The 22,638-nt window shown below is 38.0% G+C and overlaps 2 protein-coding genes across 2 annotated transcripts in view; one reads left to right on the forward strand and one right to left on the reverse strand.

Moving 5' to 3' along the window:
• Window positions 1-7,493, reverse strand: part of LOC139937351 (uncharacterized) — a 28,215-nt gene extending 20,722 nt beyond the window's left edge. Inside the window, exon 1 of the mRNA XM_071932455.1 lies at window positions 7,010-7,493. Within this exon, the coding sequence (XP_071788556.1) occupies window positions 7,010-7,493 (484 nt within the window). The remainder of the gene's footprint in view (window positions 1-7,009) is intronic.
• A 5,069-nt stretch (window positions 7,494-12,562) lies between these two features.
• Window positions 12,563-22,346, forward strand: LOC139937428 (26S proteasome non-ATPase regulatory subunit 3-like). Its single transcript, XM_071932569.1, has 11 exons — window positions 12,563-12,818; window positions 13,743-13,933; window positions 14,437-14,577; window positions 14,874-15,010; window positions 15,247-15,437; window positions 15,927-16,030; window positions 16,384-16,498; window positions 16,784-17,007; window positions 17,550-17,705; window positions 18,518-18,568; window positions 18,845-22,346. The coding sequence occupies exons 1-11, from the start codon at window positions 12,698-12,700 to the stop codon at window positions 18,917-18,919; spliced, it is 1,506 nt and encodes a 501-aa protein (XP_071788670.1). The 5' UTR covers window positions 12,563-12,697; the 3' UTR covers window positions 18,920-22,346.
• The last annotated feature ends 292 nt before the right edge of the window (window positions 22,347-22,638 follow it).

A 22,638-nucleotide genomic window follows, 5' to 3' on the forward strand; every position in this document is an offset into this window, starting at 1 on the left:
CGAACCCCATTTTCAACACGTGTGAGTCATGGATTCAATGTAAAGAAACCATGTTTTGAAGAGAAAGCCTAATCTTGCGATTTTTCCAAGGCAGAGTGTGTTGGATTCAAAAGTTGCTTGAGCAGTGTACATCAAACACCTCATTTCACCTGTTTGTGTTATTATAGCAATTTTAGATGTTCAGTGCTTATCTGACAAAATGCGAGGTACAGACTTATAATCATGTTTGAAATGTATACATAAGGTTTAGACCTGGCCTAGGGCGCTGTTGATGTTGTCTGGCAGGTTACCGTTTCGGAAAGACTGACAAATAACTTAATAAACAGCTTGGTTGTTGATGCAGTGCTTTGATATTTTTCATAATGAAAAAAAAAGCAAGATATCTATGATGGATTATACAAAATAGTCATCAAATAGATTGTTCTTCATGTGATAAACCAGGCAGTTTATAATAAAGTTTGGTATTTCTTTTGTTTGGGGGTATGTAGATCGAACCAGGTGATAGCATTGATTGAGGTCGAGGTTGTGGCATGAAAAGAGGTTCATAAGTGGTTTTGGTCAATCGGATTTTGTACAATATTCTTGAATATTTGTATTTTTTTTAAATGTTTTTAGTGTTTTCTTCTGACCCGGGTCCTTTCGAAACCAAGGTTCCGCTTTGGCTCATGGCTCCGTCGATTATTTAAAAGAAAGAGGAACGGATTCCATACCGAACATCAAGCCTTGCTTTCGAAAAGGGCATGTCATATTATTTCATGTAACCTGATGTAACCTGACAGAGGGATACAAAAAATAGTCTGACCCCTTAGCATAAATATAATTAGTATTCATCATCGTTACTTAGCATACGTGGAACAAGACACAGGAGACACTGAACAGTATACGCGAATGGACATCCACGAACCTTGTTCCCAGGGCAGGACCTAATATTCTCAATGTGTTTTCAGCATTTTGCCTTTGGGGTTTGTTTGACACGTTAGATTTCCATGAATGCAATAAACTAAAAATAGAACCTATTTAGTAAAATGAAACAGCGAAGAAAGATTAAACGAAGACATCCGTTAGCAAGAATCATAAAAAAAGGTGCAACCACTTCACTCTACAAATATAACTAGTCAAACATCACTAATTAGTCATATAAGACATGATTTAAAATCATGTCTCTTATGACTAATTAATCTCATATGACTTAATAGTGTTGTTTTGACTAATATATTTTTAGAATGTTGGCAACAAAACATCGCACATTTAGTACACGTTATTTCTCGAAACTCGGTTTTATATAATCTTAGTCCAGTGTGAACACTGTGAGAATGTTTTTCAGAGAGAAATATTGATTGATCATAGCAATGTCATTACAATGAAACAGTTGATATGTTTGTTATCAAACTTGATAAGAGGTTGTGGCATGAAAAGAGGTTCATAAGTGGTTTTGGTCAATCGGATTTTGTACAATATTCTTGAATATTTGTATTTTTTTAATGTATTGTCTGCAGATTTTGGAAATAAATAAATAAAACTTGCATCTCATTACACGTTTGCTTCTATCTTGTCTGTCCTTCGCGATTGTTGCTCACTGGCTTGTTACCTTTCATATAAGAAGCTCACTCGACTCATCATCTTTGGGTAAGGGGGAGAATATCACTAGACTCAAGCTAGGTTAATTGGATATAGATAGCAAGATGAGATGCTTCAAGATGTAGTCTTTACACGCATGGGTGAAAGACTGGTCTTGTCATGTGGACATAAAGTGTGATTTAAAGTGGTGGTTCATTAAAGTGGGGGGGTTTGCAGTTATTGTTTGCTTATTCATCTTTCATATAATTGTTTATAGAGATACCAAAGAAGAATCTTTACTTCTTATTTATACATCGGTCATTGTCAAAATGCTTCTAGGTTCATAAATATCGTGTGGATGTTTATATCTGTCCTTTCCACAGAAAAATTTACTAAAATGTTGACTTCAATTAAATATGCATTTATTATTATTATTATTATTAATGGTTTATTTTAATCTGAATAAAAAACAACCAAAAGGTTGACAACATTCAAATTTATAAAGTTTTTACAGAATTAAGAAAAATTGAATTAACAATAAACAGGCAAAATCTATACAGGGCATACTCCTAAGTGTACACCTTTTTATTCGTGGAATAGGACATAACAGCTAGATAAGGAAAAAGGTTCAAGTTTGTTATATTTCCATATAGTCATGTAATGTAAATAACAAACACAGTTCATAATGCACATCAACCAAGGCTTTACTGTTAATAAACACAGTCTCTTTCAAGTACAAGAGTTATAATTCAACCCGTGAGTACAATCAGATTTATTGGATCAGAAATGCAGAACTTTAATAAGAAATTAGTATTATTGCAAGAGTTGTTGACTTAGGCTCCAACATGATGTCAGTTGACTAATGCACAACTGGGACCTCCATTCTCAGCAGGTAAACACTGAGAATCTTTGACAGATTTTGACAAGGGTCCCTGGATAATACACAGATTGTTGCCCTTTCACACGAGGGTACATTTTGTAGAATGTTACAACCATGCTACAATTTAGCAAGGGTTTGTTTGACAAGATTTGAAACGGGATCCGGGACAGTAGAACACTGTCCTTTCACACGAGGATACATTTCGTAAAATTTTACAACCATAGTTACAATTTAGCAAGGGACCCTTGCTAAATTGCTCCTGTGTAAAGTGGCTTTAGAAGGAGGGTGGCCAGTATAACATCTGTTGTCCTTTCACACGAAGATATACTTTGTAAAATCTTACAACCGTGCCACAATTTAGTAGCTAAATTGCTGTCAGGAAAAAATGTCAAATTTTACAACATGTTACAATTTAACTATAAATAGGGATCCTTGCTAAATTGCTCTCGTGTGACTGGCTTTTAGGTGGAGACAGCAAGCTGTCTGAACCACTGTGTCGTGTCTTGCCAGTAGTTTTACAAAGAAACCTCCCATTGAATTACTGACCTATTATACGGTGCTTGGGCTAAATCTTCCCGTGGCCGCAATAACCCGAGACCGGTCGATCCAACCATTGCCTCTGGCAACATTCCCGTCAGATTTGGTTTGCAAAAATCGTGGAGCTCCTGTACAGGATAGTTGTTTGATATTGAAATTTGAGCTCATAATCTCACCATCTTAAAAACCTGTTTCTTCATTCCTCGCTTATAGCTAGTGATCATCAAACAATGCTGCATGAATGAATTTCAAATTAGGCTGGTGGCATATTTTAAGAACCTCCTCTTACGACCAAGATTTTTGTTGACGACTGACAATTATTCCGCAGACTACGTTGTAGTACAAAACGCATTAAGATTTTTCCATGGGTCATTTAATTATCCTGCAGGCCATTTTGTTTATTAAATGCCAACTATGCAACTGCCTTGGACTGATTTGTTATTTATAATGGTGTTTTTTGTGGGAAAATCTAGCAGTTCAGACAGTACGAGTCGATAATTACTGGCATTTGTCAAATAATTAGGATACTTTGAATCAAGTATAGCAAAAGCCCAACGGTCATCATTAAAAGTTATCTCACACGTTGCATTGAGAATATTCTCTCCTGTCTGGCCAAAACGCAATTCGGTTGACCCATTAAAGGTGCTGGACACTTTTGGTAATTCACAAAGGCCAGTATTCACACTTGGTGTATCCCAACATATGTCTAAAATAATAAATCTGTGAAACTTTGACTCAATTGGTCATCGAAGTTGCAAGGGAATCATGAAAGAAAAAACACCCTTGTTGCACAAATTTGTGTGCTTTCAGATGCATAAAAGGCTTCAGTCCTGAAGTCTTTTTATATTTGAGTGAGAAACGAATGGTAAATGCTTAGCACTTTTTGTGCGTAGGCAGCAGCATGAAATTTGGCCCATATAGACCTTCATCACGTGCAACCATCTTGAATTTCTCCCATTGATATCAATTTTACCAAAACGAGGCTGGAAGAACAAAATAGTCTGGTTCCCATTTGCAAAATGATTATTAGCATTCATTATTGCTATTCGATCTAAGGCACATGACCAAGATGGAGGCAACAATCATGATAAATGTCTGTAGTTTATTGCAGTGGGAAATTCTGTTATTTCCCTGAGTGGTATGTTGAATCAACGAAGACTAACAAAACAAACCAAATAGAAAGTACAATAAAACATCTGCTTGAATAATTCTGAATCTAGATTTCTTGGAAAAGACACACTGTGGATATCCTATGCTGTTACCGAATTACAGGATTACATGAAAAACCTAACCGGAACCCCGGAATAACACTCTCGTCTGCTCGCATTGACGGCCACAAAATGGCGGGAACTTAATCTACTCCTGCGACAAAATCTTCTGAGAGAAAATACGCAGTAGGCCTTTTGATACATTACTGTCATATTATAGGGGATTAGGTTTACTCAGTGGTTTCTTTCCCTGCCTTTCACCTCGTAGATCCTAGTTCGAATCTTACAGTTCAACAGTTTCTGTCCCAGTCTTTCACCTATGTCAACCCCGGTTCGAACCCCACCTCAGACCGTCGCCTTGCATGTGGATTGGGTTTGAAGTCCATATGATTGCGTGGGTTTCCCCCATTAGGGTTTTGCCTTCCACATCTAATCCTAGTATTTGCGTTAATTGTGCTGTTGGATTTGGCTGTAATCAAAGTTAGAAAGAAACGTACTCTGTAAACAGCGTCTTAAAGAATTGTTCGCGACCCTGATGTAAGTACTCATACAAGAAAGTCTTGCTCGGAAACACGTCACGTCAACCCCATAGGGAGGGAATCTTGTTGATTACATCCTTCTTATTCAGTCGAGACAATGTCCGATCAGGAATTAAAATTACAAACTTTGACAAACGTTATCACTATTAAATGTAGCCATGAATAAGAAATAAAACCACAGATCTAAAGTAAAAGTAAAACATTGATTTGCAAAATATTCTACACCTGAGACCTACAAAAAAAACGTCACCTTGTTTACTCGTTACAAGTTATCGTGTAATACGGCAATGAAAGTACAACTTCCATGCCGAGAAAATATCTAAATATTATGTTACATATAAAATATATAGGCCTACTCTATATGTTGCATATAAAATATAACATAGAACATGGGAAAAGTTATCGTGTACTTCTAAAGACGGTAATTTAAGTACAACATTTCTGCCGAGAAAATATCTGGAAATAAAATATAAGATAGGACAGGGGAAGCCCTTTTCTTCGTCTGACAAACGTACAAACCTTTAGATAATATATAACATACAGCAGGACAAAACCTTGTCTTCGTCTGACAAACGTAAAAGCCTTGCACGATATAAAATAGAATAAGGAGAAAAACCTTTTCTTCGTCCGACAAACGTAAAAGCCCTACAGCTTCACCAGAAGCCGATTATGTTTCCGTCTGACGATCTTTCACCTCCACGTCATCCCTCATACATCCTACAACCCTATTTCTGTTTCCAGGTACGCAGAAAATGCCATCCAAAGTACATGGGAAGTCAACATGTTGATAGATAAGACTCGTCCTTTATTTTAGAAGAAGGCAGTTTTCTGCTCTTTATTTAAGTTTAACAGTCTGCTTTCTAAAGGCACTGTGGACATTATCGACAAAGACGGAACGACCATAAAATCCGTGTTGTCAATTTAAGACGAGACTGCCTTGGATCATTACACCCAATTTATGTGTCCTATCACAGAAAATCCTCCTGGAATTGAATATTTTTATCTGAGATTTTACAATCCTGCTGAAACACAAAATTGAATGAGAGATTTTAAGGCACTAGACACTATTGGTAATTACTCAAAATAGTTGTTGGCATACAAATTTACTTGGCAACGAGCAATGGAGAGCTTTTGATAGTATAAAATAATATTGTGAGAAACGGCTCCCTCTGAAGTGGCTTAGTTTTAAAACAGTTTTAAAATACTTCAGGCTTGATTGAAACCTTGTTTGGGCATCTGCTGAAAGCACACAAATTATTGTGCACCAAGGGTGTTTTCGTTCGTTATTCTTATATGCAACTTCGATGACTAATATTGAGGAAACAATTTGGGATAAACCAAATGAACATACTGGTCTTCGACATTTACAAAATGTTTCTAGTGCCTTTCATATGATGTTTAATCTGTCAACTGGATTATCACAACAATATTGCATCAAGAGGCTGAAGACGAAAGAGTGGGAAAATGGAGACACTGACAACGACCTTTTATTTTTATTTGTTGATAGAAGAAGATTGAGATGTGAGTGGAGCATGAAATTGTTTACCGGGCAGAGAGAGGTTCGGGAGATTGATGACCTGTGAGGCACAAGTCATGTTGTGATTACACGTTGCTCGTCATATCAAAGACTTGACGAGATAAAGATGTCGTCTTCCTGATAAATTTTATCTTATAAGGATGTCGACATCATGAATGTAAAATGTCGACATCCCGAGATAAAATATTTCTTGAAGACGGCGTTCTAACTATCAAGATATCGCCATTTCGAGATAAAACATCGACATCGTCACCTTACGTTTATGTCATCATCCTGCAGTATTGTTTTCTCAGGTTATAAACAATTTGGATGGCACTTCTAGAGCTCCGTACAAACCCTTATAGGAACGATCCTCTAACTATATATAAGAATAAAGATTTGTTGTATTCGTGTGATGTTGTGTGGTACAAGTCGAGTTCCCTGGATGTTATATGAGACTCAAAGTGCTGGTTAACTCATCATTACGGTGCCAGTCTATCAAATTTACCAAATTTTCTCGAACAGCCTCTCTACCGGGCAATATCGGTGGTCTAGTTGGTAAGACACTGCTCTAGAATTGCAAAGGTCGTGGGTTCGAATCCCCCGAGTATTTGTTTTCACAGAGCTCGGAAAAGTACTGAGTGCAGTTCTCAGTGTATATGTGTAAAACTAATATTAATGCTTGATTATGTAACATAGATTGTACATATAGTGTTGAGTTTGTGAACCTTTTTTCCAATTCAGTAACAATTTTTCAAGGTCAATAACTTACCAGCGATGAGAAATCTACCCATTGAGCGGGTGAACCAGGACGCAAACTGACTCGTTGACCTCCGTATCATTTGATATCGATTGACGGATATCAAGGCAAGAGTAAGTACCGAAGCCAGCCCGTACACTGACGTAGTGAACCCGTTGAACTGGCAAAGCGCCTCCCCGTACGGCCAGTCCTGGTAGGTATCTCCAGATAGTGTTAGAATAATCAGAGGTCCGTTCAGAATCACCGTGAACAACCCACACACCGCCAGGTTCAGCACCAACTCATTGGGTACCGATCGGAGCTTTTGGTCGGTAAGGATGATCCAGCAGAGACTGGTGTTTCCAAGAAGTCCGAGACACAGGATAGTCGCCATGAAGACTATGTGCACGGCCCACCAGACGTAATAACCCGTGCTTTGCTCAGGTGACGAAGTTGCTAAAACTTCAGTTCTGTAAGATGCGGTAAATTCCATTTTTATGTTCCGTGTTAACAACATCTAAGTGAAGTCATTTTATTGGAAATATTTTCCAAAAATTTAAATTGTTATATATATTAGGCCTACCGGTCGTTGCTGTTAGCTGCTCACTTAAAACAATATGAGACCACAGTGTGTACTTCACGTCTTTTGTAGGTTTGCAATACAATATTACAATCCGGTGATTAATATAAAATTTTCAATTAAAATGTTCTTATCAAGTCTGGTTCTATGCAACCCTATAGTATCATTTCAGCAAGTATTTACCAGCAAACAGCATTTCAATCAAGTTTTATTCATGACTCCATCGTCTTGCAAGATCACTTGGTGTTGGCACTAAACGTCACGTTGACCTCAAGATGTGAGCGGGCAAAACATCGACCCAGGAGAAACGGCAAGCGAGCGTAAACCAGGACACCAGAGACTATTTTCATCCGAAGTCAGAACATCTTCTCGCCTCTTCTCTGACCTGCACGCTAGACGACACGATATACGGAGCTACGTTTGAATTCTCCTTGCACAGCTTAATTATAACCGTAGATCCAACTCAATTAACTTGGGGAATCCACCATCATACCATGCTATTTTCCCGTTAAGTGATAGTTGGCAAAATACAGAGCTCAACTCGTGGTTATCATAATGGTACTACGGCGAGAGGGTTTATAAGATGCACTGTCGGAAGCAGTTCCGCGCGTACGCGTGCTCGCATGTCTACCGTGTGTAATGGTAATTCAGCGAGATACCGGTCAAGCGATATCATTGGCGAATTGTGGCGGTAACTGAAAACTGTCAGTCGATAACCCTTGGAAGCTATGTCGCTATGTATGATCATCTACATCCTTAGAACGTTGGCGTCGCTATAATCACCTTTTCGCAAATACCCACTGCGCAAGCCCTAACTGTTGAATGAGGTGCATGCTGGTCTAGATAGGGATCTAGTTTGATCGCTAGCTAGACCAGCATGCACCTCATTCCAAGCATAATTTGCGATAAGGTCTATGCGCAGCAATCGCTGCGTTTCAAAGTAATCTGTTTTATTTCACCAATGAACTGAAGTGTGTATCACCATGGGTTTCACACAGGATGGGTATTTGACATTTTTACGTACCTACATCATAGTATGTGGCTTTGTTGATTTTAATGCTTTAATGGGTTTAGTTTTCGAGACTCGGACTGTGCTATTATGGTCGAAACGCCAGGCCACTAACTACTTATTTTATTTTAATGCGTGATAAATAAATCATTAAAAGTGCCGGTGTATGAATATCAAACTGATAAAGTCATTCAGAAATATTAATCCTGTTAATATGGTGGATTAAATTGTCGTCAGAATCCTATATTATTTTAATGACAAAATACGTAGAGTGGGGATAATCCGTATGAGATTCGAGAATTATTGTTAATCTCTTGAAGTGCCGTGATACCGTAAATCTATCACGAACAACAGGAACCGCAGTTTTGTTGTTGGTTGACATTTTGCCATTTTATCAACTTTCCATGAGTCAGAATCGTAGGTTAAATTCCGTTGTTTCCAAAGCTTTACTTTAACAGACTGAAATGTATTTTGGTACGAGTGTACCTCAAAACAGTGTTAAATATGTGTTTGCTTTCATACAAATTATTCAAAATGGCGAACAAAATGGCGGATCAAAATCAAGGGACTTTTGATGGGAGACTTTTGGGACGATAGCGGGCGTCCTACTCACTGGTTGTTTTCTATTGTTCTCACCACTGAGAGCAATGGGCAAGGATCGGTGAGTGAGACGCCATTGTTCATAGAAACTTCTAAATTCCAAGAAATGCGAAGGTTATTTTGTTCTGTTGTTATGTGATGGTCATTCCAGTTACAAGAAGGACTGGCAGACCGTTTCATGACAAGCAAGATGGTCAGATCCTTGATTCACAGAAAGTGTAACTAATGTGGGTGGTCAAGACAAACTAACCTTTGTTTTCGCCCTTGAAGACTCCTTATTAAAACTGAGGTTCAAGTAGAGACGGAGGTAGGCTATAATAGTGAAGATGAGGAGTGTGACCAGTGACTTCTAAACCTGATTGCTGAAACCTGAAAGAGCCTACTGTGTAAAGGTCATGGATTACCTTATGGATACCTTACATTATCTTACCTAATAAATATACGAGAGTTGTTTTCCTCTAAATTAAAAGTAGTGTTTGATTATAAATCGCAGTTGCTGCGTTTGCAACCTTCTCCACCTAAAAATGCGGATCAAAAGTTGTGTCAACAAAAATACGGAGCTGTATTATAATTACCAATCGCAATGAGATTGTCAAAGCCTTCCCGCCAATATTTACTAAGTTGTACAAACTATTCTCCACCGAATACGTTATCTACATGTTATTGCTGTTGGCTTTTTATTCCTCACAGTGTCTCTAACCTGGAACCGGGTATTTACCTTTTCTGTTTTATTTGCTTTTAATCATTTTGGAGGGGACATTAAATTTGCAGAACGTGCGTATAGTACGTCAATGTACATCATTCTAACTTGTGTAAATCTGTAATCCCAACAGTGGGGTGGAATTGAAATTCAAAATTTATTAAGTTTTAATCGCATTACTGAAAGATTTCATGTTTATTATTTATTCTTTGACGTCAAGCTTTAAGCCATTTGAATTTAAGTATTCCTTTCGCAGGAAGGAAATATTCATTTGTTTTACTTATACAACGTACCAAGGAGTTCAACTATGAGGCCATTCAACATAATTGGTTATAAGTCTTCTTTAAGGCCTTCTTAAAAAAAGTTCGTAAATAACTTTTTGTCTTCTGTCCGGGCCCAATTTCTTGAAGCTTTTAAGCAAAAGGTACTGCTTTGAAAAAATGAGATGGGGCATTAGTCAAAACTGTGTAATTGTTATGGAATTTTGGCTGATTAGAAGTTTCTGCTAAGCAATATTTTTCTGTGCTTGGCATATTTTGTTGCTTATTATGAAATCGGGCCCTGACAACTCAAGTCAGGCCGACAATGAATTAATGTAGAGAGCTTTATGCAAAGGTTTGCCAAAGTCACTCTTATATATAATCAAAGTTATGACGAAATAATGAGTATTGAAAAATCACAATGCCATGCAATGGATAGCCTTCTTTTACAAAATTAGGTTTATATTTACTTTTAGTTTCCACTTTGTCTATTTAAAGAGATCGAATGACCTTCTCGCTTAGTGGGCCAAGAGATTTGCAGTTTGTCGTCATTTCATTTCAACTGGCTGGATATGAATTGTGACTTTAAAATGCACTGTTTTCGAAATAATATAGGTCAAGATGTTTTTAGTTCGTCATAATTTCGTTTCAACTAACTTTGATTGAATATTATACACGCCTTTTTAAATAGACTGTTTTCGAAAGAATATCGACACATTCCAAGAAGTGTTCATCAATTTGTTTCTTTGAAAGCCAATCTGCATTCTTCGGAAACCCAAATATTACACAATTGGATGCCACAGTGTCTGATGAATCCAATTGTGTCTTATCACGAAAACATGTTCTTCTTTACACTCTAACATCTCAGGGTGCCCTTTCGATTCATCTGATAAAGTTGTGAATGAATAAGATTTGCTCTTCTGGGGCTCTCTTTGTATCTAATCTATAGCATCTGATATTTGATCTCACTTTTTTTTTATCTGGGTCACATCCCAACCTCGTGCTTTATACATCCCACATTGCCATGGCAACAAATGATGCATATATTCCTGCTCTCTCGTCGTTGTCCCACTTCAGCTATCTCCCAATACCATCTGTTCATTCGGTGAAGGAGCCCCGGGACTCGGTGACACAGTGGTTAAGTGGGGGAGCGGGTGACACGGGGCCCGCGGCTGATTTTAGTGAGGGAGATGGATTGTGTCCGCTCCGTCCAAATTAGCATAATCGTAAGCCTAATATTTCTCAGTGTGTTAACTTTTGGTTTGAAAAGATGAATGGCACACTTGATGAAGAGAAACATCTTACACTTTGTTTTTCTTTAGGGGAAAAATCACTTGAGTATTTTGTTATGAATCGTGTCATCTTGGGCTTCATTTCATTTGTTGGTTACCTACGGCGACCTGGAGGAACGTCAGCTTGCATTCAATACTCACTACTGTACTAATTCCCTCTTCTTGTAATTACTATCTTAATAGGAAAGTGAGTGACCTTAAACAGGTTTAGGCCTACTCAAAGTTCCCCCTTCTGCAACTGTTTTATGTTTTGTCAATAATTCCACATTAGGGTTCCCACTGACAATGGTTGAATTCCGGAAACAAACTTGCTGTGAAAACAAACTGTTGGTTCAGTAGCAGATGCGTTCTGCACACCGGGGGATCATAGGCCCTAATCATAGTTTATTGCATGCTAGACTCGATTTGTCAGCAAGTTAGTGTAAAAGTGCTGAAGTTGGAGGATGAGGGAGGTAATTTATGTATCCGGACGAGTATAAGTTTATTGCTCCATGGTAACAGTTAAGTTGAGTATAAAACCCGATTTGTATTGAGTGGCAAACATAAGCAGAAAATCATAATGCTCTGTAAATTTCTTTGATGAGCAAGAAATGAGTGGGACACCAGTGAAAAACCAGTATAACCTTCATGGAGTGTTGGTTGGTAACCTGTTTCTGCTAAGCAGGATTTTTCTGCGCTTAGCAAGATTTTGTGCTTATTGGGACTAAGGGCTTTATGAAATTGGGCCCTCGGATTTAATGAACTATGGTAAATCGTTCGTTTATAGTTGCCTGAAAGGCGTTGACTAGAACTAAGAAGCTTATTTTTATGTAAAAATGAATGAGTCCCTCCTCCCAAACACGGAACGCATCTCCGCAAAACAAGTTTGCATCGTTTTCTGGTCAACTTTTTTGTGTACATTATTTTCCTTCCAGGATAGCTAGCGCGTTTTGGGGTTAGGAAATCTTCTTGTTGAACACAAAGCGTTAGAGGGCGGCACATCACCATTTTATGCCACCCCCCCCCCCCCCCCCGCTTCATGTTCCTTGGTACATGAAACAGCCGTCGTGACTAATAGTTTTATCCTTGCAACCTTTACAACAGAGTCACAACAACTCTCTCCTATATGTATTCGTTGCATAAAAGTAACCAAGGTTGTACGAGGTTGTAGACGTACGCATGCGACAACGGGTCGTGCCAAATGCAATTTCTGCTGGACCTGATGTAGAAAAGTAACATTTATTAGCTAAATTCTACATCAAATTGATTCTAAATTTCGACTGAAACTTACAGAAACAAACATGGGAAAGGAAAAGTCTGCTGATGTCGAGATGGTCGACGCCACAGTGAAAGTAAATGGAGAAACTGGACCGGTCGAAGAAGCCCCATCGAAGAAAGAAACCGATATGATCACACTCGACGGTAATATTTTCAACGTCTTTTTTTCTGGCATAACATGTTCTTTTTTGTTCATAATGTTTTATTTTAATCCAGTATATAGTCTTAATACACTTAATTCTTGAATATGGTATAGTGATTATTGCATTTAGACAAACTGGAGTGTTATTTTTAGGGCTTTGAAAATGTTCAATTTCGCTGACTCACGCGTAAAATGGTAATGTTAATTGCCGGTTGTGTAGAACCTGTCAATGGTAATTCGTGTAATTCCGACATCAGAGGTTTCCGCATATTTTCAATTTTCCTCCATTCTTTTCAGATAGACAGTTTGGACATTTTTTAATGCCTGATGAATAATGAGCTTAAGTTATTCTATCTAGTTTGACTGTGTGTTTGATGACTTATCAATATTTATAAAAAATAAGCAAAGGCAAAGCTTACATTACAACAAACCACTTTTCATTATTCTGGGGTCTGCATATTATGTATTACTATTTCATGCGGTGTTCATTATGCAAATGTTTTTATTATTTCCTTTGTTGTTTGTTTTTTTCTAAGGCTTAGTTTTTAAGCTGTTTTTTGGTTGTTTTTTTTTTTTTATTGTAAGAACTTACAACTTTGTAGTATAATGTAGGGCCTACTCTACTTTCAAAATTCAAAAGAATGTTGTCATGGTTGTATGTGGTTGGTTACTCGACTAAATGTTCCAATCCTTTTTTATCCAACTGCCAAAGTGAAGAATGTCCAAGTACTAGAGGCCAGTAGACCAATAGTTTCTTATCACAGGGTCAGACCATTCAATCTTAGTCAAAATAACTTAGTGTGTTGTGACACAAGAAGAGGAAATTTGCGGATTTAGGCAACATGTAGCTGTCAAAATTATTTGAAGAACAAAAATATAAAAAAATAAAAATTCTTTAATTGTTTAAAATATTTTTTCCCCCTCAGATTTCAAGGAGCATGTTAAACACATAGAAAAAGCTGTGTCGTCCAAGGAAAAGAACTACATGTCAAGGGTCGTAAGGGCATTGACCTCGTCAAGACGTAAACTGAATCATGGAGTACTACGTAAACTCATCATGGGTTACTTCTCTAGCGCAAGTGCAGCCAGAGAGAAGCTCATCACATATTTAGACGAGGTTAGATCAGGTCCTAGAATAAACTGTAATATAATTATAAAATGCCTTTTACAAAAGTTTCAAAGGTTGTGCAAGAGCATTGAAAATAAACATCAAATATAATAATTTAGCATAAAAACAAATGAGTATCAAATGGTAGCATTTACAGTGGTACGAACACAGACCTTGACAAAATTGTTAGACGACCAGCATTAGGGTTTGATGGCTCACTAGTCAGTAGAGATTTGCCATGCTAATCCTGAGCTCAAAGTTCAAATCCCACTCAAATTTTTACTTCTTGAGAGGACTTTTGAAGTTGTTAGCACTGTATACTCGCTACTTTCTTGAGTCCTGTGAAAAAAAATCACAGGCATATTACTTTGGTGGGATTCGAACCCACGACCCATGCGATTCTTGAGCAGTGTCTTACCAACTAGACCACAGAGATTGCCCGGTATCTAGAGGCCACTCTATTATTATTATAATTATTAAATTTGTTCTTCTTTTGCTTTTGTTAAATGCAGCCAATGGATACAACGGATAACAACATAATCTTTCGTCCTCGGAGTAGCAAGACCTCCAACGGTCAACTTCTGCCGGAGCTTGATGTTTATGTTCACCTTCTGGTCGTTGTCCACCTTCTTGATACAAAGAGATATGATGAGGTAAAAATATAGACTAGGTGAAATCTTTATTCCCAAATCAGTATTTCTGACTTTATTTCTAAGTTTTCTATCTCAAATTTGTCATCACTTTTGCTGTTAGGTGTTATTCTTGAGGTCAAACAAAAGTACCTGTTGGTACGCACGATGTTCAACTGTTACCCAATGTTGAGTCTTACTTAAAAAAATCTCATTGACTTTGAGACTATCTAATGGAAGTGCCCTTTGCAACATGACAATAGCCTTGCCCTTTCATTACATAAAAAGAGATCCAAACTTTATTTTATTTTCTTTACCAGGCTGTAAAGTGTTCAGACCTTCTGATGTCAAAGATTGATGCCCAGAACAGACGCTCTCTAGACCAACTCTCTGCCAAGGCTTACTTCTACCACTCCAGAGCGTATGAGCTCACCGGTCAACTGGATAAAGTCAGAAGGTGTGTGTTTACTAATTTTAAACTGGAGCATTTCAAGGACACCAAGGCAATGACCGGGGGGCACAGAGGCAATTGCCTTTGTTGCCTCCTTAAAGTATCAGTTCTGGGCTCTTTTCAGAGCCAACACTCCTCCCAAGAGAGATTTACTCTCTTACTTTCTTATCATTGTCTTGATTAAAACCTTGGCAATTAAAAAAATCTAACGCAATTTGTTTTCTTCTTCTTTCTGTCTTTAGTTTCCTGCATGCCAAACTGCGCACCTCTACCCTCAGACACAACAATGAAGCCCAAGCTACCCTCCAGAACCTGCTCCTGCGCAACTACCTCCATTACAATCTCTACGATCAGGCAGACAAACTGGTTGCCAAGTCTACCTTCCCTGAAGAGGCATCAAATCATGAATGGGCGAGGTTTCTCTACTACCTCGGTGAGTAGTGTTGAACCTGTTTGCCTGTTTCTGTGTGTTGTGTCGTCAATAGCCGCCGAGAGAGACTGTTTGGGTCAAAATGTCGGGCCATTAACTAGTTGTTGTACCTTGGTAAACTTTGTCATCAAAGATAATACCACCATAATCTGAGTCCAACAGTTTGGGCCCAGTTATCATATGGTGTTGAATATTGTAAATGGAAGGGTCCAGAGTAAATCACTGTACCGAGTTTGAGTTATGGATACAGAGCTGAAACCAAACTTAATCAATTTGCAAGTACCACTCCGTCTTAATTCTTGGATACTGTTTTATCTGAAGAGGTAAAGAGTGATTTGGCTTTGCAATGTAGAGCCCGTAACTATACTCCCAAACCTTGGGGTGAAGTTTTGTTGTAAGGATGATCAATGTTAACATTTGTGAGAGTCCAATCCTGAATTTGTTTCTTTTGATTTGAATAAAATAACCTTGTTTTTGTCATCTTTTTTACAGGTCGTATTAAGGCAATCCAGTTGGAATACTCAGAGGCACATAAGAATCTCTTACAAGCTTTACGTAAAGCACCACAATACACAGCTTTAGGGTTCAAACAGACAGTAAGTTACCGGCTTTTTTTTATACAGTTTTTAATATGATCTTTAGGAAGATTTAACTTTTCCTACTGGCTTGTCACTGAAAAAGTTAAGGGGGCAACCCCTGCTGAGTTCGACACAGTCTTACAGACAGCTACGTTGGGATGTGAACTGCATACAGCAGCAGATGTCTTGACCATTGCTGTATTATAGTACCTTGTAGGTTCAGAAGCTGGCTATAACTGTACAGCTGTTACTGAGTTCTAGTCAGTCTTACAGATGGCTAGGTTGGATGTGAACCCTGGCCGCTTGCATACCTCGGTAAATGTTTTGACCACTGTTGCTAATTCTAACACACTGTTTCTAACACCTTGTAGGTTCAGAAGCTGGCTATAACTGTACAGCTGTTACTTGGAGAGATTCCAGACAGAGCCGTCTTCAGACAGAAGTTTTACCAGAAGGCACTCGCACCGTACTTGCTTCTTACACAGGGTAAGACAATAATCTTAACTTCAAAGAGTAAAGACAAAAACCTTAAGGCTAACCTCAGTTACCATCAGTTCAATTTCCCCAGTTTACCTTACCGTAAAAAAAAAATTAAAATATTAAACTTGAAATATCTTTCAATGAGAAGGAAAGTAGCATATTCAAGAAAGTAGGGTTGAAAATCATTTGTTTTTGCCTGCCATGTAAGGTCAGTACTAAAAGCACTTAAAAAGCATTCTTGGTTTTGTTACTAGCAAAACATGAATTTTTGTCATCCTTTCTTGTCATCAGGTGTGAGAACAGGAAATCTGCATCTGTTCAACCAGACTCTTAAGGACTTTGCTCCAAAGTTCCAATCTGATGGTACCTACACGCTGATTGTAAGACTTCATCACAATGTGATCAAGACAGGAGTGCGTATGATAAGCCTCTCTTACTCAAGAATCTCCTTATCGGATGTTGCCAAGAAGCTACAGCTTGAGAGCCCTGAAGATGCAGAGTTTATTGTTGCTAAGGTAAGAAGATTTCGTTTTGATAAATGGAGAGATGAAATGGTTTTAAAGTGATCTGGTTTCACACCGTGATATGTGGAACCAAGGCCCAATTTCATTGAACTGCTCAAGCACAACAAGTAGCTAAGCTAAGCACAACACACTTTTGTATACCTAAATAAGGTTACCAGCCAAACTACCATGTCGCACTATACACTTTGTGACTGTATCCTGCCCATTTCTGCTTAGCAGAAAATTGTTTAGGCAATATTTGTTGCCTAAGCAGCTCTTTGAAATTGGTCCCTGGTCTGACATACTGGCCACAATCCCATTTGTAACGTTATATAAAACCATCCCCGTCCACTTCCCACTGACAATGAACATCGCTCCCCCCCCCTCCCCCCCCCCCCTGCTTAGTATTGACTGTAAAGACCGGCATTTAGAACCAACATTGAAAGGGGGCAAAGGCCCAGGGGGATATGGCCGGGATTGTAGGTTTCGTTCTCAAGATGCATTATTTTGACTCGTAGAGTAATTTTTATTATGAATACTATCTGTCCTGACAGGCAATCCGAGATGGAGTAATCGAAGCAAGTATAGAGCATGAGAAAGGATATGTTCGCTCCAAGGAGACTGTAGATATTTACTCAACAAGAGAACCAATGGCCGCCTTCCATCAGAGAATCAGCTTCTGTCTTGATATCCACAATCAAGCTGTCAAGGTAAGCAGACATAATCATAACAGAACATTTAACTAGATTTTAGATAGCCCTGTGTGAGCAGAGATGGTTCTTGTAATTAATTTTGAGCTTGTTTCTTGTTTTTCCTTGTTTTTTTTTTTTGGTTTTGTTTTTATGCAAGTTGCCAGACACACAAAGCCTGAAGGCCTACAATTTTTTTTTCAGATGCCATTGCCACCTACTCCTAGGGCTGAAACAAGGTTACCTGTTACAGTCCATACGGTTGTAGGCTTGGGTATCATTAATCCGAAGCCTGGCCGGTAGAGCAGAAAGCACTACCTCCCCAATTTTACGTAGCAAGTGTCACGACTGGGATTCGAACCCACACTCTGCTGATCAAACACCAGAGCTCGAGTTCGGTGCTCTTAACTGATCGGCCATGACACGCCATTACACAAGGGACTGGCCAACAGCTTTTTGTCCCACCCAAAGGATGCAGCAATTATGGTCAAGTGTTTTAAGTGGCTTGAGGACATAAGTGTCAAGACCGGGACTCAAACCCACACTTTTCTTATCAGAAACATAAGAGCTTGAGTCCGGTGCAATTGAAAAAGAAAAAAGAAAAATTATGTTTATTCATCCAACTCACTGTACTAGGGGGTTTGATGGTGCAGTTGGTTTAGCATTCGTTTATTAATCAACAGGCTCCTGGTCCAAGCCCAGCTTTATTCTGTCATACAGATTGGTCTTTTTTTTGTGACAACCTGAAGTTAAAATAAATACACCATTTGTGATTCAGCTTAATTTTTAGTGAGTTTTGTTTACATTTTTTACATTTTGTGTTTTCTGTATAGGCAATGAGGTTTCCTCCTAAGTCATACAACAAAGACCTGGAATCAGCTGAGGTGAGAAAAATTAAATGTAATGGTTTTATTTTTTATCCACAATTTTTGTTTACCCTTGATATGAGCATTGTTGTTATAAGCCGTAAAATAGTGCCGTTGTATTTATTAACCCAGATTTTGAACAGGTGTCGTCGTAGTTAAAGAGAAGTGGTGTATACTTGGCCACTACAGTTTTTACTATATACACCAGGGCTAGTGTTAATGGTTAGCTGTTAATGGTGAGTGAGTCCTGCTAAGTTTATGGTTTCATTTCTTTTCTTCATCTGATTAAAAAAGGAACGTCGAGAGAGGGAGCAGCAAGATTTGGAGCTGGCCAAGGAAATGGCCGATGATGAAGAAGACAGTTTCTAAGAAGGTTGTGAAGCACTCTAATTCCCCGCCTCCACTTACTTGGAACTACAAGGATGACATATACCTCTCCCCCCCCCCCCAACCCAACCCCAACTCCAAACCGAAGAGTACTGCTTCATACTTTATGCAAAGATAAGGAAAACTAGAACCATCTGTGACAAATGATTAAGGATTCTCACATTAACACCTGGGCCCAATTTCATAAAGCTGTTTTCGCTAGCCGAGCACCAGCCACGATAATGCAAACTTAATGTTATTTGGGCTGGTAACCTGATCCTGCTAAGCAACACTATTCTGTGTTTAGCGAGTTTTGTGCTAACAGGCTTTATGAAATAGAGCCCTGCTCAATGAATTAGAATTTGGGCCAAACTTCAAAATTTCATAAAGCTGTTAGCAGAAACTACTACTTAGAAAATTTCTTTGCTAAGCAAAAAAATTAGTGGGGCACCAGGGTTTGCAACAATGTAAACTTAATGGAATTTTTGCTGGTAACAAGGGTCTGTTAAGCAAGATTTGTCTGTGCTTAGCATGGTTGATGCTTACAGGCTTTATGAAATTGGGTTGATGTTGTCTGGATGATAACTGCATATTTTACATACAGTTTGAATACGGATTCACTTTGCATTTAATCTGTACATTGTTATGCGAGTGGCCAGCCTGCACAAGAATGCAACAATCTTGTATTTACACAACCATTTTTCGGGTGTCGGATTTCCAACTTCAATTTAGTTTGTTTTTGTTTTGAGGGTTTTCAAGTCTTTGGTAAAAATTGCATCTGAAAGTATTGTATTCAAAGTTCAAATTGGATCGTTATAGTCCGGATGATTTCAGATGTAAAGATTACTGGTTTCGCATGCTAGTGTGTCAGTTAAAACCTTTCTCAAGTTTCAGTCATCTTCTTTTGCATCCATTCTAGTCAATGTAATCAGAGTGAGGCTTGGATGAACATTTATAAACCTCTCCCCATTTTTAAGATCGACTGATATTGTCATAACTAATTTAAAAATTCCATTAAGAAAGAGATTGTTGCATATGAGATGAAGGTTCATTGATTGGTTTCTTCAAACGCAATTGAAGTTTTTTCCATCTGTCTTAAAAGAATGGTTAAGTTGTAGGCTTGTGGTTCTTGCACAGGCTTTTTATCTGCTGCCCTCTATATTCCAAAAAACTTACTGAGGTTACCCTGACTTTTGTTTTGTTTAGAGCTATGAGTAACATCATCATAAGTGTCGCAAATTTTACTTTACATATAAAAGGTTCATTCACAAATTGTCTTATTAATGATTATAAAAATATTTGTACAAACACAAGTATGAATGTAGATCTGATATGTTTTGAATACAAATATGAAATTCAGTTGTAGCCATTTGGATCCCAATTCATAGAGAAATTGTTTTGTGAAAAATGAGGAAAATTAGTAGTACATGTCCTTTTTAATCTCCTGTCCAAGGTGCTAATATTTTAAAAAGATATTTAATACTCCCAAAGTTGATAGGTCAGAATTTGATTTGCGAGCAAAACTTCATCAACATTTCACACAAGAAGAGAGTTGGTGTTTTCATAATTAAATTCAAGATTGATTTTATTGTTATTCACAACCCGGGAGCATAGCAACGGGAAAAATAACTGTGGAGGGGGTGTTTATATATTTATATTGTATCTTTCTTGGGGTAACTCTAACTTTACATACAATGTGAAGACTTACAAAATGAGAAGGAAAAAAAATATTATGTTGGAACGGACCATAACCTTAATAATAAAATGTTTGTTCTTGGAGAATTGTACCCCCAAAAAGTTATACAATGAATGGAAAGTTGTGAAATAAGATGAGACTCGGTCATCAATTGGAAGATTATTTCAAAAAAAAATTATGAAAATTGTTTTGAAATTCAATTGTCTGTTATTAAGTTTTGAAACATTAGCTCTGTTTGTGCTTTTATTTACCCAATAATGCATTATTTTGTATCGTTATTGGTAACACCAAAACGTTTACATGCATTGCCCATTTTGCCTAAACCCTGTAACTAGATTAAACCTCATGGGCAGGAGGCCTGTTGTGGTGCATGGTACACAACGCATGTAGGATACCGAATGCATTGTTCGCATTGAAAAGAGGCTATGCAATCTGCATAGCATAATTATAGTATCATTGCGTACGTAGTAAGAATTGCTGACCCTTAATGCCATTCTTAACACGTATGTGGGGCATAAATAATGGGCACATAAACAATGGGTGAAAAGGTTCTCATCCATGTAATAATTAAATGTTAAACTATTTGCTCTTTTAATGATAAAATTTAACAGCTTCAGTCTTTAACTATGTTCTTTTGTATATTAAAACTTTACCATCGCCCTGTTACAGGAAATTGTACATTTTACCTCGATGGTTTAAAAATCTTAATAATATCCCGTATTTATGACAAATTTAGGAATGTCATGCTTGGTTGACAATCTTGGCTGGGCGTTCCCGTTTGGTGGACTCAAACGGGCTTGCCGTGTTCCATTTCATTACACACATTCGCCCGGCCTTACATTGGTATGGCAGTTATGAGGTAATTCCATTGTTCTATATTCTTTGTGGGGTACCATTAAAACAAAAGAAAATATTGCGGTGTAACATTGTTTCGTTGTGTATTAGTAACCCACTACGCACACCGCAAAATACAAACTATTTCAACAGACATCATTGGTCCGGAAAGTGCGTCACCGTGTGGACATAAAAGTTGATTTTATGAATTGATTATGGGGGAACCTCGTGGTGGAAACCGTTATAATGCGGCAGCCATTTTTTCTTTCTTTTTTCTTCCATGCAAATCAAAGTTATCAAACCATGGTCTCAAAGGCACAATGGCGGTCCTTTTTATGTATAGGAAGAAATAGTATTGGCCAGTGCTTTTGACGGGAAAGGATACTGACAGTGTTATAAAGATAGAATGTTGAGTAAAATTAGGGGGGAAACGTTTGTTAGTGTCATTAACATTTATACCATGGGTTTCCTACCTCCATGGTTCTACACAGGTATTTTTAAAGCAGATGTGTGCCGCCACGATCAAAGCAGACTTAATTGCGGCTCTGTGGAATTGTGAACTCTCAAGGACGCGTTCGCTCCACTAGATATGCTCGATATACAGATATCGTTTTTATCCTATCTATGAGATCATTATGATACCCGGGAAATATGCTTGCCGTAAGCACTGCTTCCGTAAGCGCCGATTATGTGCTTACGGTAAGTAGAGCCATGAAATTGGGCCCTGCTTTGATCGTGACGTCACATCCATTTAAAAAATAAAAACAGGGCAATTTTAATTAAATGGTGCATTGTTCGCAGTTGGTCGTTCTTGGAAATGATAACACCAGGACCTGCCAATGTTCGTGTTTGTATGAATGTTATCTCTAACTAATAAATCACACTGACAATATTGTTTAATTCATGGATTCCTTGGTTTATCATCCTTTATTAGAATTATCTGTACACCATTCATAGGCCCGAATTCGGAATAGTCCCTCGCAAATTAAAGCAAGAATTTCAATTTGAACCGTTTTATTACTAACGTCTTTGAAGATAGTACATCATTGTGCTCTATTCAATAGCTTTCTGTTCACCGGCGGCCCCACTAATTTATTGTCATAAAACCCTAAAATATTACGCGCCATTTTGAAATTTGTAAATGACTACTTGGCCAAAAATGTTGCTTCCTCCCTCCATTGTTCACAAAACG

The sequence above is a fragment of the Asterias amurensis genome, chromosome 5 (assembly GCF_032118995.1).
Source record: "Asterias amurensis chromosome 5, ASM3211899v1".
Classification (NCBI taxonomy): Eukaryota; Metazoa; Echinodermata; class Asteroidea; order Forcipulatida; family Asteriidae; genus Asterias; species Asterias amurensis.